Source organism: Tursiops truncatus, chromosome 2 (genome assembly GCF_011762595.2).
Source record: "Tursiops truncatus isolate mTurTru1 chromosome 2, mTurTru1.mat.Y, whole genome shotgun sequence".
In the NCBI taxonomy this organism is placed as follows: domain Eukaryota; kingdom Metazoa; phylum Chordata; class Mammalia; order Artiodactyla; family Delphinidae; genus Tursiops; species Tursiops truncatus.
The window spans coordinates 120,586,052-120,608,659 of NC_047035.1; the positions used below are offsets into that span (position 1 = coordinate 120,586,052).

General features: G+C 42.8%; 1 protein-coding gene across 1 annotated transcript; it reads right to left on the reverse strand.

Annotated features, from left to right (window-relative positions):
- Positions 1 to 9,435: 9,435 nt before the first annotated feature.
- MAGEL2 (MAGE family member L2) lies at positions 9,436 to 13,574 on the reverse strand. Its single transcript, XM_019945650.3, has one exon. The coding sequence runs from the start codon at positions 13,431 to 13,433 to the stop codon at positions 9,885 to 9,887; it is 3,549 nt and encodes a 1,182-aa protein (XP_019801209.2). The 5' UTR covers positions 13,434 to 13,574; the 3' UTR covers positions 9,436 to 9,884.
- Positions 13,575 to 22,608: the final 9,034 nt, after the last annotated feature.

A 22,608-nucleotide genomic window follows, 5' to 3' on the forward strand; every position in this document is an offset into this window, starting at 1 on the left:
GTGTGTTAGTTTCTGTTTTATAACAAAGTGAATCAACTATGTATATATACATATATCCCCATATCTCCTCCCTCTTGCATCTCCCTTCCACCTTCCCTATCCCACCCTTTAGGTGGTCACAAAGTGCGGAGCTGATCTCCCTGTGCTATGTGGCTGCTTCCCACTAGCTATCTATTTTAATTTGGTAGTGTATACATGTCCAAGCCACTCTCTCACTTTGTCCCAGCTTACCCTTCCCCCTCGCCATGTCCTTAAGTCCATTCTGTATGTCTGCATCTTTACTCCTGTCCTGCCCTTAGGTTCTTCAGAAAATTTTTTTTTATATTCCATATATATGTGTTAGCATACAGTATTTGTTTTTCTCTTTCTGACTTCCTTCACTCTGTATGACAGACTCTAGGCCAATCCACCTCACTACAAATAACTCAATTTTGTTTCTTTTTATGGCTCAGTAATATTCCATTGTATATATGGGCAACATCATTTTTATCCATTAGTCCTTTGATGGACACTTAGGTTTCTTCCATGTACTGGCTATTGTAAATAGAGCTGCAATGAACATTGTGGTACATGACTCTTTTTGAATTATGGTTTTCTCAGGGTATATGCCCAGTAGTGGGATTGCTGGGTCGTAGGGTAGTTCTATTTTTAGTTTCTAAGGAACCTCCATACTGTTCTCCATAGTGGCTGTATCAATTTACATTCCCACCAACAACAAGAGGGCTCCCTTTCCTCCACACCCTCTCCAGCATTTATGTTTGTAGATTTTTTGATGATGGCCATTCTGACTGGTATGAGGTGATACCTCATTGTAGTTTTGATTTGCATTTCTCTAATGATTAATGATGTTGCCCATCCTTTCATGTATTTGTTGGCAATCTGTATATCTTTGGAGAAATGTCTGTTTAGGTCTTCTGCCCAATTTTTTTTTTTTTTCGGTACTCGGGCCTCTCACTGTTGTGGCCTCTCCCGTTGCAGAGCACAGGCTCAGGATGCACAGGCTCAGCGGCCATGGCTCATGGGCCCAGCTGCTCTGTGGCATGTGACATCTTCCCAGACCGGGGCACGAACCCATGTCCCCTGCATCGGCAGGCGGACTCTCAACCACTGCGCCACCAGGGAAGCCCTTCTACCCAATTTTGGATTGGGTTGTTTGTTTTTTTGTTATTGAGCTGCATGAGCTGCTTGTAAATTTTGGAGATTAATCCTTTGTCAGTTGCTTCATTTGCAAATATTTCTCCCATTCTGGGGGTTGTCCTTTCATCTTGTTTATAGTTTCCTTTGCTATGCAAAAGCTTTTAAGTTTCATTAGGTCCCATTTCTTTATTTTTGTTTTTATTTCCATTTCTCTAGGAGGTGGGTCAAAAAGGATCTTGCTGTGATTTATGTCATAGAGTGTTCTGCCTATGTTTTCCTCTAAGAGCTTTATAGTGTCTGGCCTTACATTTAGGTCTTTAATCCATTTTGAGTTTATTTTTGTGTATGGTGTTAAGGAGTGTTCTAATTTCATTCTTCTACATGTAGCTGTCCAGTTTTCCCAGGACCACTTATTGAAGAGGCTGTCTTTCCTCCATTGTATATTCTTGCCTCTTTTATCAAAAGTAAGGTGACCATATGTGCTTGGGTTTATCTCTGGGCTTTCTATCCTGTTCCATTGATCTCTATTTCTGTTTTTGTACCAGTACTACACTATCTTGATTACTGTAGCTTTGTAATATAGTCTGAAGTCAGGGAGCATGATTCCTCCAGCTCTGTTTTTCTTTCTCAAGATTGCTTTGGCTATTTGGGGTCTTTCGTGTTTCCATAAAAATTGTGAATTTTTTTGTTCTGGTTCTGTTTCAATTCTTATTTTATCCTTAACAATTTCAACTCTTCTGGGTAAATATGCTAATATCTTCTTTTAAATTGTAGAAATTCATAAGAGAGTGAAAATGAGCCACACACTGGGTAAAAGAGAGCGAGAGCTCAGAGACCAGGGCCAAACGCCCTGCTTGGCAATGGAAGGCAGAGATGGGGAAACCTGTGATATACTTGGAATTTCAGACATCAGTCATATGCTGCAGTCCAGGCTGGACTTTGCCCTTGACTCTGAGGTAGGGGCTGGTGCTGACCCTGGGTTCTCCCAAAGGAGAAACAATGACACCCATTCTTGGATCATCTTCAGGTATAGGCTGGTATCTTCTCTTTGGAAACTCCACTGGATGTTATACTTATGTGCAGCAGAATTCCCTCCATCCTGAAGCAAGACTATATTAGAAACTAATTTCTTGTAAAATCGATGGTTTCATTAGAGAATTCTGTTTAAAGAAGATTTAACACAAATTTTATACAATCTCTTCCAAAAAGCCAAAGAGGAAAGAATGTTTTATGAAATTGGTAATGCTCTGGTACCAAAATCAGACAAACACAGTACCCCCTCCCCCATACCTCCCAAAAAAAGAAAGAAAGAATGAAAAACTACAGACCAACATCCCTCGTGAACATGGTTGTAAAAATCCTAACAAAATATTGGTAAATAAAATTCAGCAAAAGTGGGGTTTATTCCAAGAATGCAAGGCTGCTTTAATTTTCAAAAATAAATTAATGTTATCCATCCTGTTAATAGGTTAAATAGCAAAAATCACATGATCAAAGAAATCAATGCAGAAAAAACATTTAATAAAATGTTTAACACTCTTTTATGATAAAATCCCTAAGAAAAATAAGAATAGAAGGGAACTTCTTCAACTTGATAAAGCACATCAGGTAACCTACAGGTGACATTATACTTAAATGGTGAAAGACTTTTTTCCCCCACCATCAAAATAAGGCAAGGATATCTGCTTTCACCCCTCCAGTCCAATATATTATGTGAAGCTCAGCACAAGACAGTAAAAGGAAAAAAAAAGGTATACAGATAGAAAGGAAGAAATAAAATTGTCCCTATTTGCAGATGACGCAATGGACTACATAGGAAATCCTAAGGAATCAAACTCTCAGAACTAACATGGGAGTTCAGCAAGCTGCAGGCTACAAGACCAACATACAAATCTCTATACACTAGCATTGAACACATGGAAACTGAAATGTAAATGTAATATAATTTGTAATCACTCGTGAAGAATGAGATGCTTAGGTATAAATCTAACAAACATATCCAGTACTTGTACACTGAAAAATACAAAATGCTGATGAAAGACATCAAAGAAGATCCAAATAAATGGAGAGATATACTGTCTTTATGGATTGGAAGACTCAACATAGTAAAAAATGTCAATTCTCCCCAACTTCATATATAAGTTTAACTAAATTTCTTTTAAAAATCCCAGCAAATTTTTTATAGACAATCTTATTTTAAAATTGGCAATCTTATTTTAAAATTGATATTGAAAGTCGAAGAATCTAGAATAGCTAAAAATAATTTTGAAAGAGAAGAATAATGTGGGAAAAATCACTGTACTTGATTTCAAGTCTTATAATAGCCACAGTAATCAAGGTGGTGTAGTTATCACTGGAGGGATAGATTCACAAATCAATGAGACAGAACTAGCCCACACAAGCAGAGCTAAACTATTTTTTGACAAATGTGCTAAAGCAATTAGATGTTGAAAGCATAGTCTTTTCAATAAATGTTACTGTAACAACTGGACATCCATAGCCCCCCCCAAAAAAAAGGAAAAAGAATATGGAAAAGAAAAAGGATCTCGGCCTAAATGTCATACTTCATACACAATAAATTCAAAATGGATCATAGATTTAAATATAAGATATAAAACTATTAAACTTATAGAAGAAAACAGAAGAAAATCTTTAGGACCTACAGTCTGATAAAAAGTACTTAGATATGAAATCATGATACATAGAAGAAAAAAATCAGTAAATTGAACTTCATCAAAATTTAAAACTTTTGCTGTGTGAAAGGCCCTGTTACAAGGATAAAAAGCAAAACTACGGACTGGGAAAAAAACACTTTCAAATTGCATATATAATAAATGACTCAGATCTAGATTACATAAAGAACACCCCAAATCCCATATTATAAAACAAACAAAAATTTATTTAGAAATTTTTGTGGTATTAGGACACACCTACTAGGACAGCTACATTTTTTTTTTTTTTTTTGCGGTACGTGGGCCTCTCACTGTTGTGGACTCTCCTGTTGCGGAGCACAGGCTCTGGAAGCACAGGCTCAGCGGCCATGGCTCACGGCCCCAGCCACTCCGCGGCATGTAAGATCCTCCTGGACTGGGGCACGAACCCGCATCTCCTGCATCGGCAGGCAGACTCTCAACCACTGCACCACCAGGGAAGCCCGACAGCTACAGTTTTTTTAACTGACTACACCAACTGTTGGTGAGGATATGAAATAAATGGATCTCTCGTACACTGCTGGTGGGAATGTAAAATGTTACAACCACTCTGGAAAGTAGTTTGGTAGTTTCTTTAAAACAATAACCATTCATTTACCATACCACCCAGCGATTATACCCAGGGGCATTTATCGCAGATAAATGAAAATTTATGTCCATACAATATTTATGTCCATCCCATGCACAGGGATGTTCATAGCAGCTTTGTAGGAGATCAAAGCTGGAAACAACCAAAATGTCCTTCACAGGTAAATGTTTTTGCAGCACTGCAAACGAATGAACTATGTACTGATACACACAACAACTTGGATGGATAACAAAGGCTTTATAGTGAGTGGAAAAAATGCCACTCAAAGGTAGATTCCATTTATATAACATTCTCAAACTGACAAAATTACAGAGAAGAAGAACAGGGCAATGATCGCCAGGGGGATGTTGGGGAAGTGATGCACATGACTATAAAGAGCAGCATGAGAGAAATCTTTGTAGTGGTGGAACAGTTCTGTATGTTGATTGAGGTGATGTTTACAGAGTCCACAGTTTTTTGTGATAAAATATCATTGAAATATACATAGTACCAATGTCAATGTCTTTGATATTGTACTACCGTTATATAAGATGTAAACATTGGGGAAAATTAGTTGAAAGATGCAGAAGACTGTCCTGTACAATCTTTGCAACTTTCTATGAATCAATAATTATTTCAAAACAAAATGTTTTTAAGTATGTCTTGTAGAAGCCAAGAAAACCAGCACTCAAATCCCACAGCTTTGTGGCCCCAGCTGGCTCTGTTTCAGGGAAGAGTCTGAGTCACTAGAAAGCACACCCCAGGAAGGCTACTAGATAGGAAATGCTTCTGTGGTTATTGCTGGTTGATTGGACAACCTCAATCCCTCTATTAACCCTCTGAGAACCTCAAGCTGAAGTTACTCTGAACAAGTGAGGGCAAAGAAAGCCAGTCTTGCTGGGAAATGGATGGGCAGTTTGCAGAGTGAAGTCATTTGTACTGAGAAGGCATCTCTCTGAGACCCCAGGAGGATTCCTGCGGTGCCACCAAGCAAAATAGGAGAAAACTTAGAATGAAGGAGGCTCCCCATGTAGGCTTCATCTCTTAAAACAAAAAGGAGCCAGAGTAACTTTCAGAATCTTAAAGGATTAGGGGATCAGACCAGTGGCCTAGTAGTGTTATAAATCTCTCCATGGGATTCACAATAGGACCCTTTGAACAATTTGGAAGAATGACATTGCTTGCACTATAGCTTGTGCTCTAAAGATGGATTGCTAGGCTTCCTTTCCCAGAGATTCCCTCCAGAGAAGCCAGATCTACTATCCTGCATGTCTTTCTTGTACACACAGGACTTTCTGGATTGGAAACAAAAGAAAACAGGAAGTTTGTGATCTAAATGTCAGAGGCTTCTTTCTGTTTTTTTTTCAAAAAATATTTTATGTTGGCATATAGTTGATTAACAATGTTGTTAGTTACAGGTGTACAGCAAAGTGATTCAGTTATACATATACATGTATATATTCTTTTTCAAACTCTATTCCCATTTAGGTTGTTACAGAATATTGAGCAGAGTCCCCTGTGCTATACAGTAGGGCTTCTCTCTCTCTCCCTCTCTCTCTCTCTCTCTTTTTTTTTATTTTGATATACCAATGTACTTATTTATTGGTACCAAAAAATGTGCCCACTCACTTGAATTTGTGGTGCACCCATGGGATTAGTTACCATTCCCTGCTTTACCATTCCCTGTATTATTCTAAAATTCAGATCATCATTTCTAGGTAAGCATCCTAAGATATTACCTTGCTTATAACTTAACATCCTGTACAACAGTGCCTGGATTCCACCACTTTGGGAAACATTTTAAATTTCTCTTCTTGAAGAGTCTACAGCTTAATCGGAAATGGCTGAGATCATTCCACAGCTTTGATGGGAACCTGCTAGCACCCACTTTCAAATTTTTCAGGCACAGATTTCATGTCTCTGCTTTGCTGCACACAATTTTGTGCTGGAGAAAACTGCACGTGGTTTTCTGAGGAAGCCTTTGGTCTTTTCAGCAGAAAGCTCACTGGACCACCTTGATGCTAGTATGTTTGTATGGGGGTGGAGGGCAGCTGTGCATATCATAATGTCTCCTCCACTTTCCTGAGTAGTTTTCCTTGTGAAAAAGCTTCTGCCCCCACTACAGATTATTTCCATTCAATATATTCCTATATGAAGAATTTGTAGGTAAGATAGTGTTAATATTTTTAAATCTCTTGGAGATGCAGTTGACTGAATTTATTTCAGGGTAATTTGTAGTAATTTATAGTTTCATCAGCCATATAAACTGGGTGCCAGTTTCATGATAACTTTATTTGCATTGGATATTCCATGGGCTTTTATTTCATTCTATGCTAATTTAATAAATGAAAGCTGGAATACTGGTCTAATATTTATAATAGGTAATATTGTCCTCACGTATTAGTGAGGTGAAACAGTTTACAATGTCATTTTCCATTTGTATTTCTTTTGTTTTTTGTCACCTGTTATCTTTTGCCCATTTAGTTTATAGAGGTTTTAGGTTTCTTCATTTTACAATAAAAATCTTCATACTAAATTTATCTATATTTTAGAACTTTGAAATAATGGGTCTTGAATTTTCTCTCATTGCTTCTTACCCTGTAGTTTCCCATTTTCCTGGATTTTTGTTTTCTGCCTTCTGATTTCATAATGTCAGCTGTCCTTTCTTTTTTTTTTTTTTCTCCCCTAGTTTTTTTTTTTTTTTAACATCTTTATTGGAGTATAATTGCTCTACAATGGTATGTTAGTTTCAGCTTCACAACAAAATGAATCAGCTATATATATACATACATTCCCATATCTCTTCCAGCTTGCGTCTCCCTCCCTCCCACCCTCCCTATCCCACCCCTCCAGGCGGTCACAAAGCACCGAGCTGATCTCCCTGTGCTATGCGGCTGCTTCCCACTAGCTATCTACCTTACGCTTGGTAGTGTATATATGTCCATGCCTCTCTATCGCTTTGTCACTGTTTACCCTTCCCCCTCCCCATAGCCTCAAGTCCATTCTCTAGTAAGTCTGTGTCTTTATTCCTGTTTCACCCCTAGGTTTTTCATGACATTTCTCCAAAGAAGCTGTTCTTTCTTAAACCTTTCAGTGGAATATTTGGTCAAGTTTGTTTGTTTGTAGTTACAATTGTATTATTATTGTAACTTATCTTTAATTACATTTTAACTCTAGTCAGGTCTTAAGCCCTTGACATTGCTTAAATTAGGTATTTGCTTTATATCCGATGATGGGATAAATGAGATTAAGGATTGTCAATGGGAAGTGAGCCTTTCTGCCCTGAAGTAAAGCCACACCTTAAGCATGGCACCAAAGTCATATGATGCTACTTTCCAAATTTTGCTCCACAAAAAGCCACTTGCTCAAGTCCCCCATGAGTGAATGATTTGGAGAAAACTATAAAAAACATAATAAATAAACTAAAACCAAATAAGAAATACTAGACCTATGTGTCACTTTTCTGGCCCAGCAAAGCCTCTTTGGGGGATACTTCTCAGTTGGGACAGGGCTGTTGCCTTCAATGGGCATTTGCTGTTGTCGTCAAAATAACTAAAGACTGATTGGGGCAGTAGCCCAATACTCTCTGAACCACAGAGCTTACAAGAAACTTCTTCAGAATTTCTGGAAAACCTGGTCACTTGGACAACTTACCAAAGATCCCCTGTAGCCAGGCAGGTCCCAGGGTGGGGGCAGTCGGGGAATGGACTCTGCATCTTATGAGTTCATCTCCTCTTCTAGAAACTCAGCTTCCTAAATGCAACTGGATTGGACGTGGAGAGGAGGTTTCACCTTGCCCTATGACATAAGAGAAAAGAAGAAACGTTTGGGCCCAAATGCAAGTAGAATTATGGGCAAGGGTTATGAAGCAAGTACTAGCCTAAACCCAGGGTATTTGGGGTGTTTCTTCACTGCGGCAGGGGCTGCACTGAGCCACTGCAGGAGCAACAGAACTGTGGCAGGCCACTAGGGGGCAGACGAATACCACTTTTGCCATTTACCTCCTCTCTGGAACTTCATCTTCACCAAGAGAAGGGGGGTTTAGAGGTGGGGTTCTGGATCCTTCTAGGACAGTAGAGATGGCAGAAGCGCTGATGGTCCCAATCCACGTGAAGACAGTGGTACCTTCAGGAAAGTCCTTTTGCACACACCAGCCTGGTCAGGTGTGCATGAATATCTTTCTCCGAAACTCTCCTGTCCACATCCACTCCCTCCCACACCAGGCCCTGCACCCAAAGGCTGACTAAGGCTATTTAGCACATCAGACATTGCCAGCTGAAGTCCCCTGTATGTTACAACTGATGGCCCCTCCCAGGAGCTTCAGCTAGACCTCCGTGTTGTCCGCCTCCTTCCCCCCTACTGCCTGCAATCTGCAGGATCCCCAGTTCAGTGAAGCCTGGTATTTCCTTTTCCCTGTTCTAAACCTGGATGTTTTGCAGGGAGTGTGTTTCAATGCCCGTGTCAATGTGTTGATGAAACCCACATTTCCTGAGCTGCTGGACACCCACCACCCACCACATGACTGACCAATGCCCCTTTGGCCAATTCATCCCTGTGGCTAACAAACTTGGTAGCTGTGGTCCTACAGGCAGATGGTCCTCACTTCTCACATAACCTTAAGAATATTTTCTGCTCCAAATTACAACATTATTGCCTTGGCACAGACATGTCCCATTTAATTATTCTACTTGAGCCTTAGACACTCACCTACAAAATGGGAATAATGCCTACTTTGAAGGATTATTGTGAGGAGTCAAGAGGATTAAAAACCTCCTCTTGATCCAGCCTTGCTGACTTAAGTTTTACTTTTGCTTTAATCTTACGTTTCACCACCCATTGCAATCGCTGCCTAATTACAATGCATGTAGCACTGTCTTTGAAAAGCAGTTTCGTCACCGTGGTTTCTACTATCACTGGTAGTTGTCTTGATGTTCAGCTGTATTTGGAGAGTACGGTAAAACTTGGCTCGCACTATCTAGAATAAAAACTAGAATAAAGACAAACACTTCCATGTTATGCTGAAATTATATTTATATATAGATATAGATATAGATATTTACTTTTCTGCAGACAGCTTTTACTGATGAGTCATTTTAACGTTCGAAGAACAGCCTATTTTGATGCTACATAATCTGTACCAGAATGAGATGGATAGCTTCTCAAATTCATTTCACAAAGCCAGCACAACTCTGATAGCAAAACATAACAATTATAACACAAAACAGAGAATCACAGATCTCACTTAAAAATACAGATGCCAAAATACCAAATAGAACAGTAGCCAGTTGAAATCAACACCACATGAAAATGTACAAAGCTTTGGCAGATATGAAAGCAAATTGAAATTCAAACTTACACACAGAGAACTGGAACATAAACACCAGAAACAAAACGTCCCCCCCACCCCACCCTGTCAGTGGCCTCAGGCCGGGGACCCAAAGGAACAATGAGATATCGGCTAAACCACATTAGCGGGGAGGGGGGCTGCTGGTGGGGTCATCGGCTTTATCATCGGGGCCAGGCTTATCCTCATCCAAATCTTCAGACTCACACTCTGCCAGCGCTTCATAGTACTGGTATGGCCAGCACCGTGGATCTTTCTTATAGAGCTTGGCCAAAAACTTCAGGACAAGCATCTTGCTGGTTTCGAGGAATGCTCGGGGGCCCCAGAGGAACTCATATTCTGCTGGCTCAGTAAAAGGGATTCTCCTGTACTCTAGGTACTTCTCTCTTACAAACACTTCGGTGATGAGCTTCTTTGTATTTCCGAAGAGACCATGTGTCTCCCGGACATCCAGCCCTAACTTGTACAGAAAAGTAAAGATCAGGTCCTCCCTGACACAATTGCCTTTCATAAAGATGAGGCTCAGAACCACCATCAGGAGTCCTACCTTGGGCCTGTCTAAATAGGATGACGCTGCTTCACCCTTCCGACCCTTGTTGATGAGAATATAAGAGTGGTTTTTGGGATCAATTTCCTTCAATTGATAACCAAAGACACACTCCAGCTTGTGGCTGGCACGGCTGATGATTTCTAAGCACTCATCTTTATATTCACGGATGATGAATTTCACCATCTCTGAGCGCTTGATGGGCACCTTGGCTTGGTCCTTGACCAAGAGGAACTGCACCAGTGCGTTTGCTCTCTCATCCAAGGGAGACAGTGGCTGAGTCTCCATCTTGGGGTCATCTTGGGGTGCACCAAATCCCTGAGCAAGATGAGGGAGCTCAGAGATGATCAAGGACGGAGGGCTAACTGGGCTTTCCCAGAGACCCAGGGCCCTTGAGGTGCTCGGGCCCTCCCAGGCACTCAGGGCCCAAGAAGTGCTGGGTCCTTCCCAGCCACTCAGGATCCGGGAGGTACTCGGGCCCTCCCAGCCACTCAGGCCATGGGAGGTGCTCAGGCCCTCCCAGTCACACAGGACCTGGATAGGGGTTTGAACCTCCCAGTCATTGAAGTCCACACTTTCCCAGGGCCTGGGGGCCTGCCAGGTGCGCATGCTCAGCATCTGGCCCCTGCCATCCTCCTCTTCGGTATTCAGATGCTTCTTCTTCCGGGTAGCCTTGCCCGAACGACGTGGAGGCTCAGTGGAGGTCTTCGAGGCCTCTTGAGTGGTGGCCATTGCCTTGGGGGCAGCTGCCGTCGCCATCAGGATGCTGGGCCCTGCCTTGGACGCCTTCGAGGCATTCACGTTGGGCTGTGGAACCCATGGGACTGCAGGCAAGGCCTCAATGCAGGCAAATGGATCCTGCAGAGCAAGTGGCAGTGATTTTGGGGTCTCTGAGGTGGCAGACGGGCCCTTGAAGGCATTAGAAGAGGCAGGCTGGAACTGGGAGGTAGATGGAAAGACCCTTGAGGTGGCAGTAAAGGTCTCAGATGCGGCAGGCAAGTTTTTCCAGGGAGTTGGCAGGTGTGCTCCAGCAGTTGGCATTGCCCTGGGAGCACAAAAAGTGCCACCGAAGATCATCCGGTCCTTTGAAGGAGCCTTGCGTTCCTTTGAAGAGGTCCTACGTTCTTTTGAAGAGGTCCTACGGTCTATAGAGGAGGCCCTGGATTCTCCTGATGGAGTCATCAATGATTTAGCAGAGCCCATGGGAAAATTTGCCCCCACTAAGGGGGCTCCGGGCTGGCCCTGCAAGGCTGAGGGGGGGCCCTGCCAGGAGGGCTGGAGGTGCATGGCTGGCAGCTCTGCCTGCGAGCCCGAGGGCTGGGCCTGCTGGGTGGGTAGCTGGATTTGCAGGGCCTTTTGGGAGGCGGAGGCCCCGTGAAAGGGCTGGTCCAGTTGAACCAGTGGTGGGCCCTGCCTCTGGGCCTCCTGGGTGGGCAGGGCCTGCCAGAATTGCCCGGGGGCCTTTGGAGCCTGCCAGGCCAGGCTGGCCTGGGCTTGCTGAACTTCCTGGAACTCCATTGAGGTTGGCATCTCGTGTGGCACCGGAGCTTGGCCTTTCGGGGCCTGCCAGATGATGGGTGGGCAGTGCACAGCCTGCGGGGCTGACAGTGCGGCCGGCAGAGGGGCTGGCATCACGGCCGGGGGCGCCTGCGGAACAGCGGGAGGTGCGGTGGGCATCTGCAGTGCTGGAGGGGCCGTCGGCACCTGTGGGGCCGCCCGAATTGGTGGAGCCGCCCTCAACTGCGGGGTGGGCAGCCGAGCTTGTGGGGCCTGCCGCAGAGGTGGTGGGGGCGGCAGAGCCTGCCAGAGAGGCGGCGGGGTGGCCAGGACCTGCGGGGCAGGTCGGATGGGTGGCGGTGCCTGGCGGATCAGTGGAGGTGCCTGGCGGATTGGGGGTGGGGCCTGGCGCACCGGCGGGGGGCCCGGGCGGATGGGCGGTGGGCCCGGTCGGATGGGTGGTGGCCCCGGGCGCACAGGTAAAGGTGCCTGCCAGGCAATCGTTGGAGCAGGCCAGGTGACCTGTGTGGTCTGCCAGCCCAGGGGCGTGGCTGGCCAGCCTTGCGGTGGGGCCTGCCATCCCGGAGAAGTGGTCTGCCAGCCCGGGGGTGTGGCCAGCTGCGCTGGCGGGGCCTGCGGACCCTGGGGAACCTGCGGAGGAGCCCTTATAACCTGTGACTGGATCTGCAGGATCAGAGGCTGAGCCTGTGGGGCCCAGGAAGCCATAGGCTGCGCAGGTGGGGCCGGCGCAGGCGGCTGCACCATCGGGGCTCCTGTAGCTGGAGGCTGGGTGATCGGAGCTCTTGAGCCTGCAGGATGGATCATCAGGACTCCAGGACCTGGAGGCTTGGCCATCGGGGTTCCTGGAGGCGGAGGCTGGGCCATCAAGGGTGCCGGGGGTGGAGGCTGGGCTATCGGGGCTCCTGGAGCAGGAGGCTGGACCATCAGGACTCCCGGAGTCAGAGGCTGGGGAATCAGGACTCCTGGAGCTGGAGGCTGAGCCATAGGGGTCCCCGGAGGGGGAGGATGGGCCATCGGTGTCCCCGGAGGGGGAGGGTGAGCCATCGGTGTCCCCGGAGGGGGAGGATGCGCCATGGGGGTCCCCGGAGGGGGAGGATGCACCATCGGGGTCCCAGGAGGGGGAGGATGTGCCATCGGGGTCCCCGGAGGGGGAGGATGAGCCATTGGGGTCCCCGGAGGGGGAGGATGCGCCATTGGGGCTCCGGGAGCTGAAGGATGCATCATCAGGACTCCCGGAGTTGGAGGCTGGGCCATCGGGGCTCCCGGAGGGGGAGGATGGATCATCAGGACTCCCGGAGTTGGAGGCTTGCCCATCGGGCCTCCCAGAGGGGGAGCCTGGACCATCGGGCCCCCTAGGGCCGGAGGTTGGGCCATGGGAGCCACTGGGGCAGGCGGCTGGCCCTGCGGGGCCTCCCAAGCAGGCTGAGGTGCCTGCCAAGCGGCCAATGAAGCCTGCAAATCAATCGGAGGTGGATCCCAAGGGACTGGTGGAGCCCGAGAGGAGGCGGGCGGAGCCCGCATCAGAACCGTAGGGCGGCTATAGACCGGAGGCTTAGGGGCCTCCGCCGGGGGACTCGAATCACCCAAATTCTTACTTAGCTGCGACATGTCCTTTTGCTCTGACAGCTGGTGAGCCTTTTCCTCCGACAGCTGCTGGGCCTTTTCCTCCAGAGAGAAGAGAATGCCTACGTGGCTGCTGAGAGGATTCCTCCCTGCTGACTGGTGAATAGGAAGTGAGTGCCCTTAGCTCTGCAGCTTTCCGCAGTAAGGAGGAGGGGGGAAGGGGGCTCAATCCCGCCCCTTCTCCGCCCCCGACCACCACAAGTGGATAGTGCATAGGGGCGTCTACCAGAAATCCTGGCTGACACAAGATCCCTCCTCACTCCGTCCAGTCCCCAAATGCAGCCTCGTCAGACTCCCCATGGATGAGTTTTCACAGGGGAGTGACAGGAACAGATTTATGTTTTAGAAATCACTCTACTGCATTATAGAGTTGGGAACAGACCACTGGGAACATGGAAGGTATCCATGAAGGGGGAGATGGTGTGGTCTGAGCTCAGATACAGCAAAACTGGAGCCGGAGGAAGGGAAATATATATATATATATATATATACACACACACACACACATATATATATATATACATATATATATTTCAAGAGTGATAGTAGGCAGCTATTATAATTTAATGTAAGTGTGAAAGAGACGTGTGTCCTGGGAAAGTGGGAAATTGCTGGTGTAGATGATTCTCTTAGGGACACAGTGGAAGCTGGTAGGAAGAGAGATTGATGGTTATTGGATGGGACACGGGCATTTACAGTGCTGTGGACCTGCCAAAGAGAGATACCCTGCAGACACTCCTGTATAATGGCTTGGGATTCAGAAGATAAATGAGCTGGGAGTCCAGATACTCTTCATGGAAATAGAGCTGTTGCAGGGATTGTGGATGCAGAAGAAGAGTGTTTAGGGTGAAACTCCTATGAAAGGTCTTTCTTGGAGGATACAGGCATTTTCAGACCCAGGAAGAGAAAAAAGATGGCAAAGAATAGAGAAGGAAAGAGATCCTGGAAATTGAGATGTTCCAGACATCCATGAGAGGAAGCATTTTTAGTATGGGGGATAATTCCCATGGAATAACTGGGATGAAAGGACCAGGTATGTTTCCTGTTACTTGTTTATCAGTTGCAGAGCAAGAAAGAAATGGTAACAGCGACAACCAAAAAAAATGCACTAGAAAGTAATAAAATGGGTGAATGAATAGATCCATGGTTCATATACAGGAAAAACAGATGAAGAGTAACACACAGAATTGGGGGGACATCTACTCAGCCAAATCAGTTTAAAAATTAGACAAACAATGTATTAACAGATAAAGCAGAAGACATCAAATGTATTGAGTAACACTATACTACTTCATGATGAAAGGAAATGACAGTCTCAGCTCTAGTTGGGTAGTTTTCTGGAAATGTACAACATACTAAATATCAAAGATGTTTAGTTTAGAAGAGGCTATTTGCAGCCTAGGGCAAGAGTCTGCAGTGACAAAAAAAAACCATGAAAGATGCCACAAGGGGGCAGACGAGAATGATGAAGGCTACACCCCACTCCTCCTCAAATTTGATAATTTATGAATCCCAGTGAAGGCATATACACACTCCCAAGTTTACTATTGCCTTAAATAATGAAATAATAATTTGGGAGTGAGGTTTCAGTAGTTTTTCTGGCAATTGAAGGGATGAGAAATGAGTTGTTATCCCCCAGGAACATCTTCTTTTCAGAGACCAGCAGCTCTTCCCTGGTGGCTGTTGATGTGTAATGCCTATATAACCCCAGAAAGATGCTTATACAGAATGGATATTCCATGTCTCATGGTTTCAGATCCCTCCTGTAGGTTAATAATAGTCAATCCATATAAGATTTCTCAGTTTGATGGGGTTTAGAGCTAACGACTTCATGGGCGCCAACTCTGGACCCATAACCCTCATGTTCCCCTATTACCAACCTTGTCACATAACAGTTGCTGGCTGTGGATGGCTTTGGGAAAAATCAGTTTATTTTTCAGCCTATGACATTTCTACCCTCAATAAAGCACTTTTTCCTCCTCTAATTCCAATATATAAATTCATCAGAGATCAAGTTCTCCCACTAACCATTTTTTTTTTCAGGATTATGGCGGATTTAACTTTTGGTCCACCATGCTGTGGATCATCCCACACAGTAAATGGTTACCAGCAGGGCCCAATTGTTCTCACGGAGGTTGGAGCTTAATGAATAGCACTGCCTCACAACATCAACCCCCACCAAATCCATTATGTCAAAGGAGGCCCAGTTTATACCCACGGATGATACAGAAGCCAAAAGCAAATTATCAGGAATTATGAAGGGGTGGGCAATGTAGGTGTCATTATAAATGGAAGGTAGTCAAGGTAGCACCTTTGCAACTCTTTGGTTAATGTTATTGAACTATCTGAGAAAAATTGGGGTATGAGAATCCAGTGGTTCTGCTGGGTACAGTAATGGTGGGTGAATCGGGTTTATTCTTCCCTGGAAAATACATCTGCCTGTTTTGGACAATCAGTGCTCTCAGACCCAGGCCACTTGATGATCTAGCTACTGACAAATTTCCTATTCCCAATGTCAGTAACACCTGAGGAATCGAGTGACATATAGCCCCTTTGTGAAGGTCGACTGTTTTAATATTGATAAAAGCAAAACCCAATAATGTCCTGAGTCTAGTGGGTTTGAACTACAAGCTTTAAATAGGTCTCCAAAAACCCCTCTTCTCCTTGTGGAATGTTCTAGCTTCCTGAGGGTCCCACCACCCTTTTGTGCATATGCTCTCCCATCTCCATACCTCTGATCCAAGTGTTGACAAATTCCCTTCCCTTCCTTCTCCATGAAACAGCTTAAAAATCCAAGGTGCATAGAAAATAAAAGACACACACACACACACATATATATATATATGTATATACAAAACATCCATGGAATGTAGGTGTCTGTCTTCTAATTAGAAAGGAGTTTTCAGTATTTGCATAAGTATATAATAGAAGGATAACACAAGTAATGGAAAAGATTGGGGGAAGGAGAAATGAGGCGAGACAAACAGGAATAGGAAAATCACTGAGCCAGATGTATGAAGAATTTGTCCATTTCTTTATTGTTTGCAACATGGAAAGAATAGAGACTGGAGCCTTGTTTTGCTTACTCTTCTATCCCCAGATCATTCTGAGTGTTCAGTAAGGAGCTAGTGAATGAAAGTGTAAGATTAGCACTAGAAGCGCCCATCTTTCACTCCTCGATAGCTGTTAGACTTGGTGTAAATATTGATAAGTGAGTAAAATAGTTACGATTTTCACAAAGTCTAAAATTATTTACTTATGAAATGCCTTTTATTAAGGATTTAGTATGTGCCTGACATGGTGCTATGTACAGAGAAAAATCTGACATTGGATCTTATAGACACAGAGGGATACGAATATGCTATTTTTAGTGCAATAAAGTATTGTTGTTTGCATTGTTTAAAATTCATATTGGTCATAGTTGATGCAAATAACTGAGTACTTACTTCTGCTTGGAGTGTGGGGGTAGGGGTGTGATGCTGGCAACAGCAATGAAAAGAAAAACAAATCCAAAGGTGTGGGAGATTCATGAGTGAACAAATAGAGCACTAAAAGAAAAAAGAAAAACAAAAACAGGGTATGTCAGAAGTACAAGGCATTTGAAAGAAGAATTGTGAGAGATTCATTAAAATTGTGTAACTACTATTTATTGAATGGTGATTATTTGACCAAATACCACCCTAAAAGCTGTCAAACACTGTACATTCCTCACAAAATCCACAAGTGTTTGGCCCCATTTTACACATCAAGAAATTGAGGCTCAGGATGGTAATTAACTTGTCACAAATCTGGAAATCTATAGCAGATTCTGGAATTGAAGCCAAATCTATTTGTTGCCAAAGGGAGCTTTCTTGGCCATTACACCAGCGTTGCCAAAACTTTTTTAAAAAATTTAAGACATAATTAACATACAGTTAAATGCATAGATATACAGCATTCTGTTAAATGAACTTTGTCACCAAGTAACCATCTGTCAAAACAAGATGAAGAGCACTTTCTTTACCAAATAAATGTCCATGTGCCCTTTTCCAGTCAATTCCTTCACCTCCAAAGGCAACTGCTATTTTTTAATATTATTTTCCATTATCAGTTATTATAAGATATTGAATATAGTTCCCTGTGCTAAACAATAATCCTTGTTGCTTATCTATTTTATATAGAGTAGTTTGTATCTGTTAACCCCATACTCCTGATTTATCCCTTCCCCACCACCCTCTCCCCTTTGGTAGCTGTAAGTTTGATTTTTATGTCTGTGAGTCCGTTTCTGTTTTGTATATAGATTCATTTGTATTACTTTTTTAGATTCCACATATAAGTGATATCATATGATATTTATCTTTGATTTACTTCACTTCATATGATAATCTCTAGGTCCATCCATGTTGCTGCAAATTTGATTATTTTTTATGACTGAGTAATATTCCATTGTGTGTGTATCTGTATATATGTGTGTGTGTGTGTGTGTATATATATATATATATATATGCACACACACATATACACACAACCAAACTTCTTTATCCGTTCATCTGTCGATGGGCACAAGGGTTGTTTCCATGTCCTGGCTCTTGTAAATAGTGCTGCTGTGAATATTGGGGTGCATGTATCTTTTCGAATTAGAGTTTTCTCCAGATAGATGCCCAGGAGTGGGATTGCTGGATCAAATGGAAACTCTATTTTTAGTTTTTTAAGAAACCTCCATACTGTTTTCCATAGTGCCTGCACCAACCCAACGACAGTGTAGGAGGGTTCCCTTTTCTCCACACCCTCTCCAACATTTGTTATTTGTAGACTTTTTGATGATGGTTATTCTGACTGGTGTGAGGTGAGACCTCATTGTAATTTTGATTTGCATTTCTCTAATAGAGATGTTGAGCATCTTTTCATGTGCAAAGGGAGCTGCTTTCTGATTTCTTTCACCATATATCAGTTTTACCTGTTCTTGAATTTCATATAAATCTGATCAGTATAGTGTATACTCTTTTTGTGTCTGGATTCAACTTTTTTTTTTTAGATTTAAACATATTGCATGTATCAGAAGTTTGCTACTTACTGATGCCAACTAGAACTCCAACTTTATATACTGCACAGTTTGTTTATCTATTACCTGTTGACATTGAGACATTTACAATTTGGGGCTAGTATAAAAAAAGACTGCTTTGAAAATTCTTCTAAATTTCTTCTTTTTAAAGTACATGTTCATGTATCTTGTGTAAATGTCAGACTGGATGACTGGTTCATAAAGTAGATACGTGTGTATTTATAAGGAACTGCAACAGTTCTCCACCATTGGGTTAGAATGTTTTACATACACTCTTCCAGAACTTACGAGAATTCCACGTGCTTGACAGCCTTACAAGATTTTGTATTGTCAGTCATTTTTATTTTGGTCATCCTAGCAGATGTGAAATTGTGATTGTACCATTTTGTACTCCTCTTAGCAATGTATGAGAGTTCTATTTGCTCCAAATCCTTGCCAAAATTGATGTAATTGGCCATTTTGATTTTAAGCTTTCTAGTGGGTGAGAAATGGTTGTATCGTATTTTTGTTTGTCTGTATGCTTGTTTATTAATATAATTTTTTTTTCTTTTTTTGTGATACGCGGGCCTCTCACTGCTGTGGCCTCTCCCGTTGCGGAGCACAGGCTCCGGACGCGTAGGCTCAGCGGCTATGGCTCACAGGCCCAGCTGCTCTGTGGCATGTGGGATCATCCCGGAACGGGGCACGAACCCGGGTCCCCTGCATCGGCAGGCGGACTCTCAACCACTGTGCCACCAGGGAAGCCCTATTAATAGATAAGTTTTGAGCAGCTGTAAGCTTCCAAAAAATTGAGGGCAAAATTGAGAATTCTCATATAATCTTTGCCCGTCCCACACTCATACACAACTTCTCACAATATCAACATCCTGCACCAGAGGGTCATGAGTTATAATCCATGAACCTACAGACACATCATTATCATACAAAGTCTGTAGTTTATATTAAGTTTCCCTCTAGGGGTTATACATTCTGTGGGTTTTGACAAATGTATAATGACATGTATCCACCTTCATGACATACAGAATAATTTCAATACCCTAAAAATCCTCTGTGCTCTGCTATTCACCCTACCTCCGTCCTAACCCCCGGCAAACCCCCAGGCAAACCCTACCTCCCCCCAAACCCCCTTTTTAAGATCTCCATAGTTTTGCCTTTTCCAGAATGTCATATACTTGGAATCACACAATATGTAAACTTTTCAGATTGGCTTTTTTTCCCCTACTAATATGCAATTAAGATTTCTCCAAGCTATCATGGCTTGATAGCTTACTTCATTTTTAGCACTGAATAATATTCCATTGTCTGGATGTACCACAGTTTATCCATTCACCTATGAAAGGACACCTCTGTTGCTTCCAAATTTTGGCAAATATGATTAGAGCTTCCATAAACATCCGTGGATAGGTGATTCATTTCTTTTTATCTTGGCATAACATTCTACTGTGTGGAGGTGCCATAGTTTATTAGCACTCACCTATTGTAGGACATGTTGGTAGCATCCAAGTTTGGACACATATGAATAAAGCTGTTATAAACATTTGCATGAAGATTTCTTTGCCGACATACATTTTCAACTCATTTGCATGAATACCAGGGAGCAAAATTGCTGGATTGTATGATAAGAGTATATTTAGTTTTGTAAGAAGCTACCAAAACTGACTTCCAAAGTGGCTGTATTTTGAGACCATTTGTATATCATCTTTGTGCATTTCATTCTCTTTCCCATTTATTAATTGGGTTGCCTTTTTTGGGGGGGGTACGCGGGCCTCTCACTGTTGTGGCCTCTCCCGTTGCGGAGCACAGGCTCCAGATGCACAGGCTCAGCAGTCATGGCCCACGAGCCCAGCCGCTCCACGGCATGTGGGATCTGCCCGGACTGGGGCACGAACCTGTGTCCCCTGCATCAGCAGGCAGGCTCTCAACCACTGTGCCACCAGCGAAGCCCTGTCTTTTTTTTTAATTTAAGAATTTTGTTTATTTTTTTATACAGCAGGTTCTTAGTAGTTATCCATTTTACACATATTAGTGTATATATGTCAATCCCAATCTCCCAATTCATCACAGTACCACTCCCCCACCACTTCCCCCCTTCGCGTCAATACGTTTGTTCTCTACATCTCTGTCTCAATTTCTGCCCTGCAAACCGGTTCATTTGTACTTTTCTAGGTTCCACATATATGTGTTAATATACGATATTTGTTTTTCTCTTTCTGACTTACTTCATTCTGTATGACAGTCTCTAGATCCATCCACATCTATACAAATGACCCAATTTCGTTCCTTTTTATAGCTGAGTAATATTCCATTGTATATATGTACTACTTCTTTATTCATTTGTCTGTCGATGGGCATTTAGGTTGCTTCCATGACCTGGCTATGGTAAATAGTGTTGCAGTGAAGATCGGCAGGCATGTGTCTTTTTGAATTATGGATTTCTCTGGGTATATGCCCAGTAGTGGGATTGCTGGAACATATGGTAATTCTATTTTTAGTTTTTTAGGGAAACTCCATATTGTTCTCCATAGTGGCTGTATCAATTTACATTCCCACCAACAGTGCAAGAGAGTTCCCTTTTCTCCACACCCTCTCCAGCATTTGTTGTTTTTAGATTTTTCTGATGATGCCCATTCTAACAGTTGTGAGGTGATACCTCATTCTAGTTTTGATTTGCATTTCTCTAATAATTAGTGATGTTGAGCAGCTTTTCATATGCTTCTTGGCCATCTGTATATCTTCTTTGGAGAAATGTCTATTAGGTCTTCTGCACATTTTTGGATTCGGTTGTTTGTTTATTTAATATTGAGTAGCAGGAGTTGTTTTTTATTTTGGAGATTAATCCTTTGTCCGTTGATTCATTTGCAAATATTTTCTTCCATTCTGAGGGTTGTCTTTATGTCTTGTTTGTAGTTTCCTTTGCTGTGCAAAAGATTTTAAGTTTCATTATGTCCAATTTGTTTATTTTTGTTTTTATTTCCATTACTCTAGGAGGTGGATCAAAAAAGATCTTGCTGTGATTTATGTCAAAGAGTGTTCTTTCAATGTTTTCTTCTAAGAGTTTTATAGTGTCCGGTGTTACATTTAGGTCATTAATCCATTTTGAGTTTATTTTTGTGTATGGTGTTAGGAAGTGTTCTAATTTCATTCTTTTACATGTAGCTGTCCAGTTTTCTGAACACCAGTTATTGAAGAGACTCTCTTCTCCATTTTATATCCTTGTCTCCTTTGTCAAAGATTAGTTGACCCTAGGTGCGTGGGTTTATCTTTGGGCTTTCAATCCTGTTCCATTGATCTATAATTCTGTTTCTGTGCTTGTAACTGATTTTTACTCTCATAGTGTTGTGGTCAGAAAAGATGCTTGATATTATTTCAATTTTCTTAAACTTACTGAGGCTTGATTTGTGACCCAAGATGTGATCTATCCTGGAGAATGTTCCGTGTGCATGTTCCATGATCCATTTGAGAAGAAAGTGTAATCTGCTGTTTTTGGATGAAATGTCCTATAAATATCAATTAAATCTATCTGGTCTATTGTGTCATTTAAAGCTAATCTCCAAAATTTATAAGCAGCTCATGCAGCTTAATAACCAAAAAACAAACAACCCAATCCAAAAATGGGCAGAAGACCTAAATAGATATTTCTCCAAAGAAGATATACAGACTGCCAACAAACACATGAAAGAATGCTCAACATCACTAATCATTAGAGAAATTAAAATCAAAACTACAATGAGACATCATCTCACACCCGTCAGAATGGGCATCATCAAAAAATCTGGAAACAATAAATGCTGGAGAGGGTGTGGAGAAAAGGGTACCCTCTTGCACTGTTGGTGGGAATGTAAATTGATACAGCCACTGTGTAGAACAGTATGGAGATTCCTTAAAAAACTACAAATAGAACTACCATATGACCCAGCAATCCCACTACTGGGCATATACCCTGAGAAAACCATAATTCAAAAAGAGTCATGTACCAAAATGTTCATTGCAGCTCTATTTACAATAGCCCGGAGATGGAAACAACCTAAGTGTCCATCATTGGATGAATGGATAAAGAAATTGTGGTACATATATACAATGGAATATTAGCCATAAAAAGAAACAAAATTGAGCTATTTG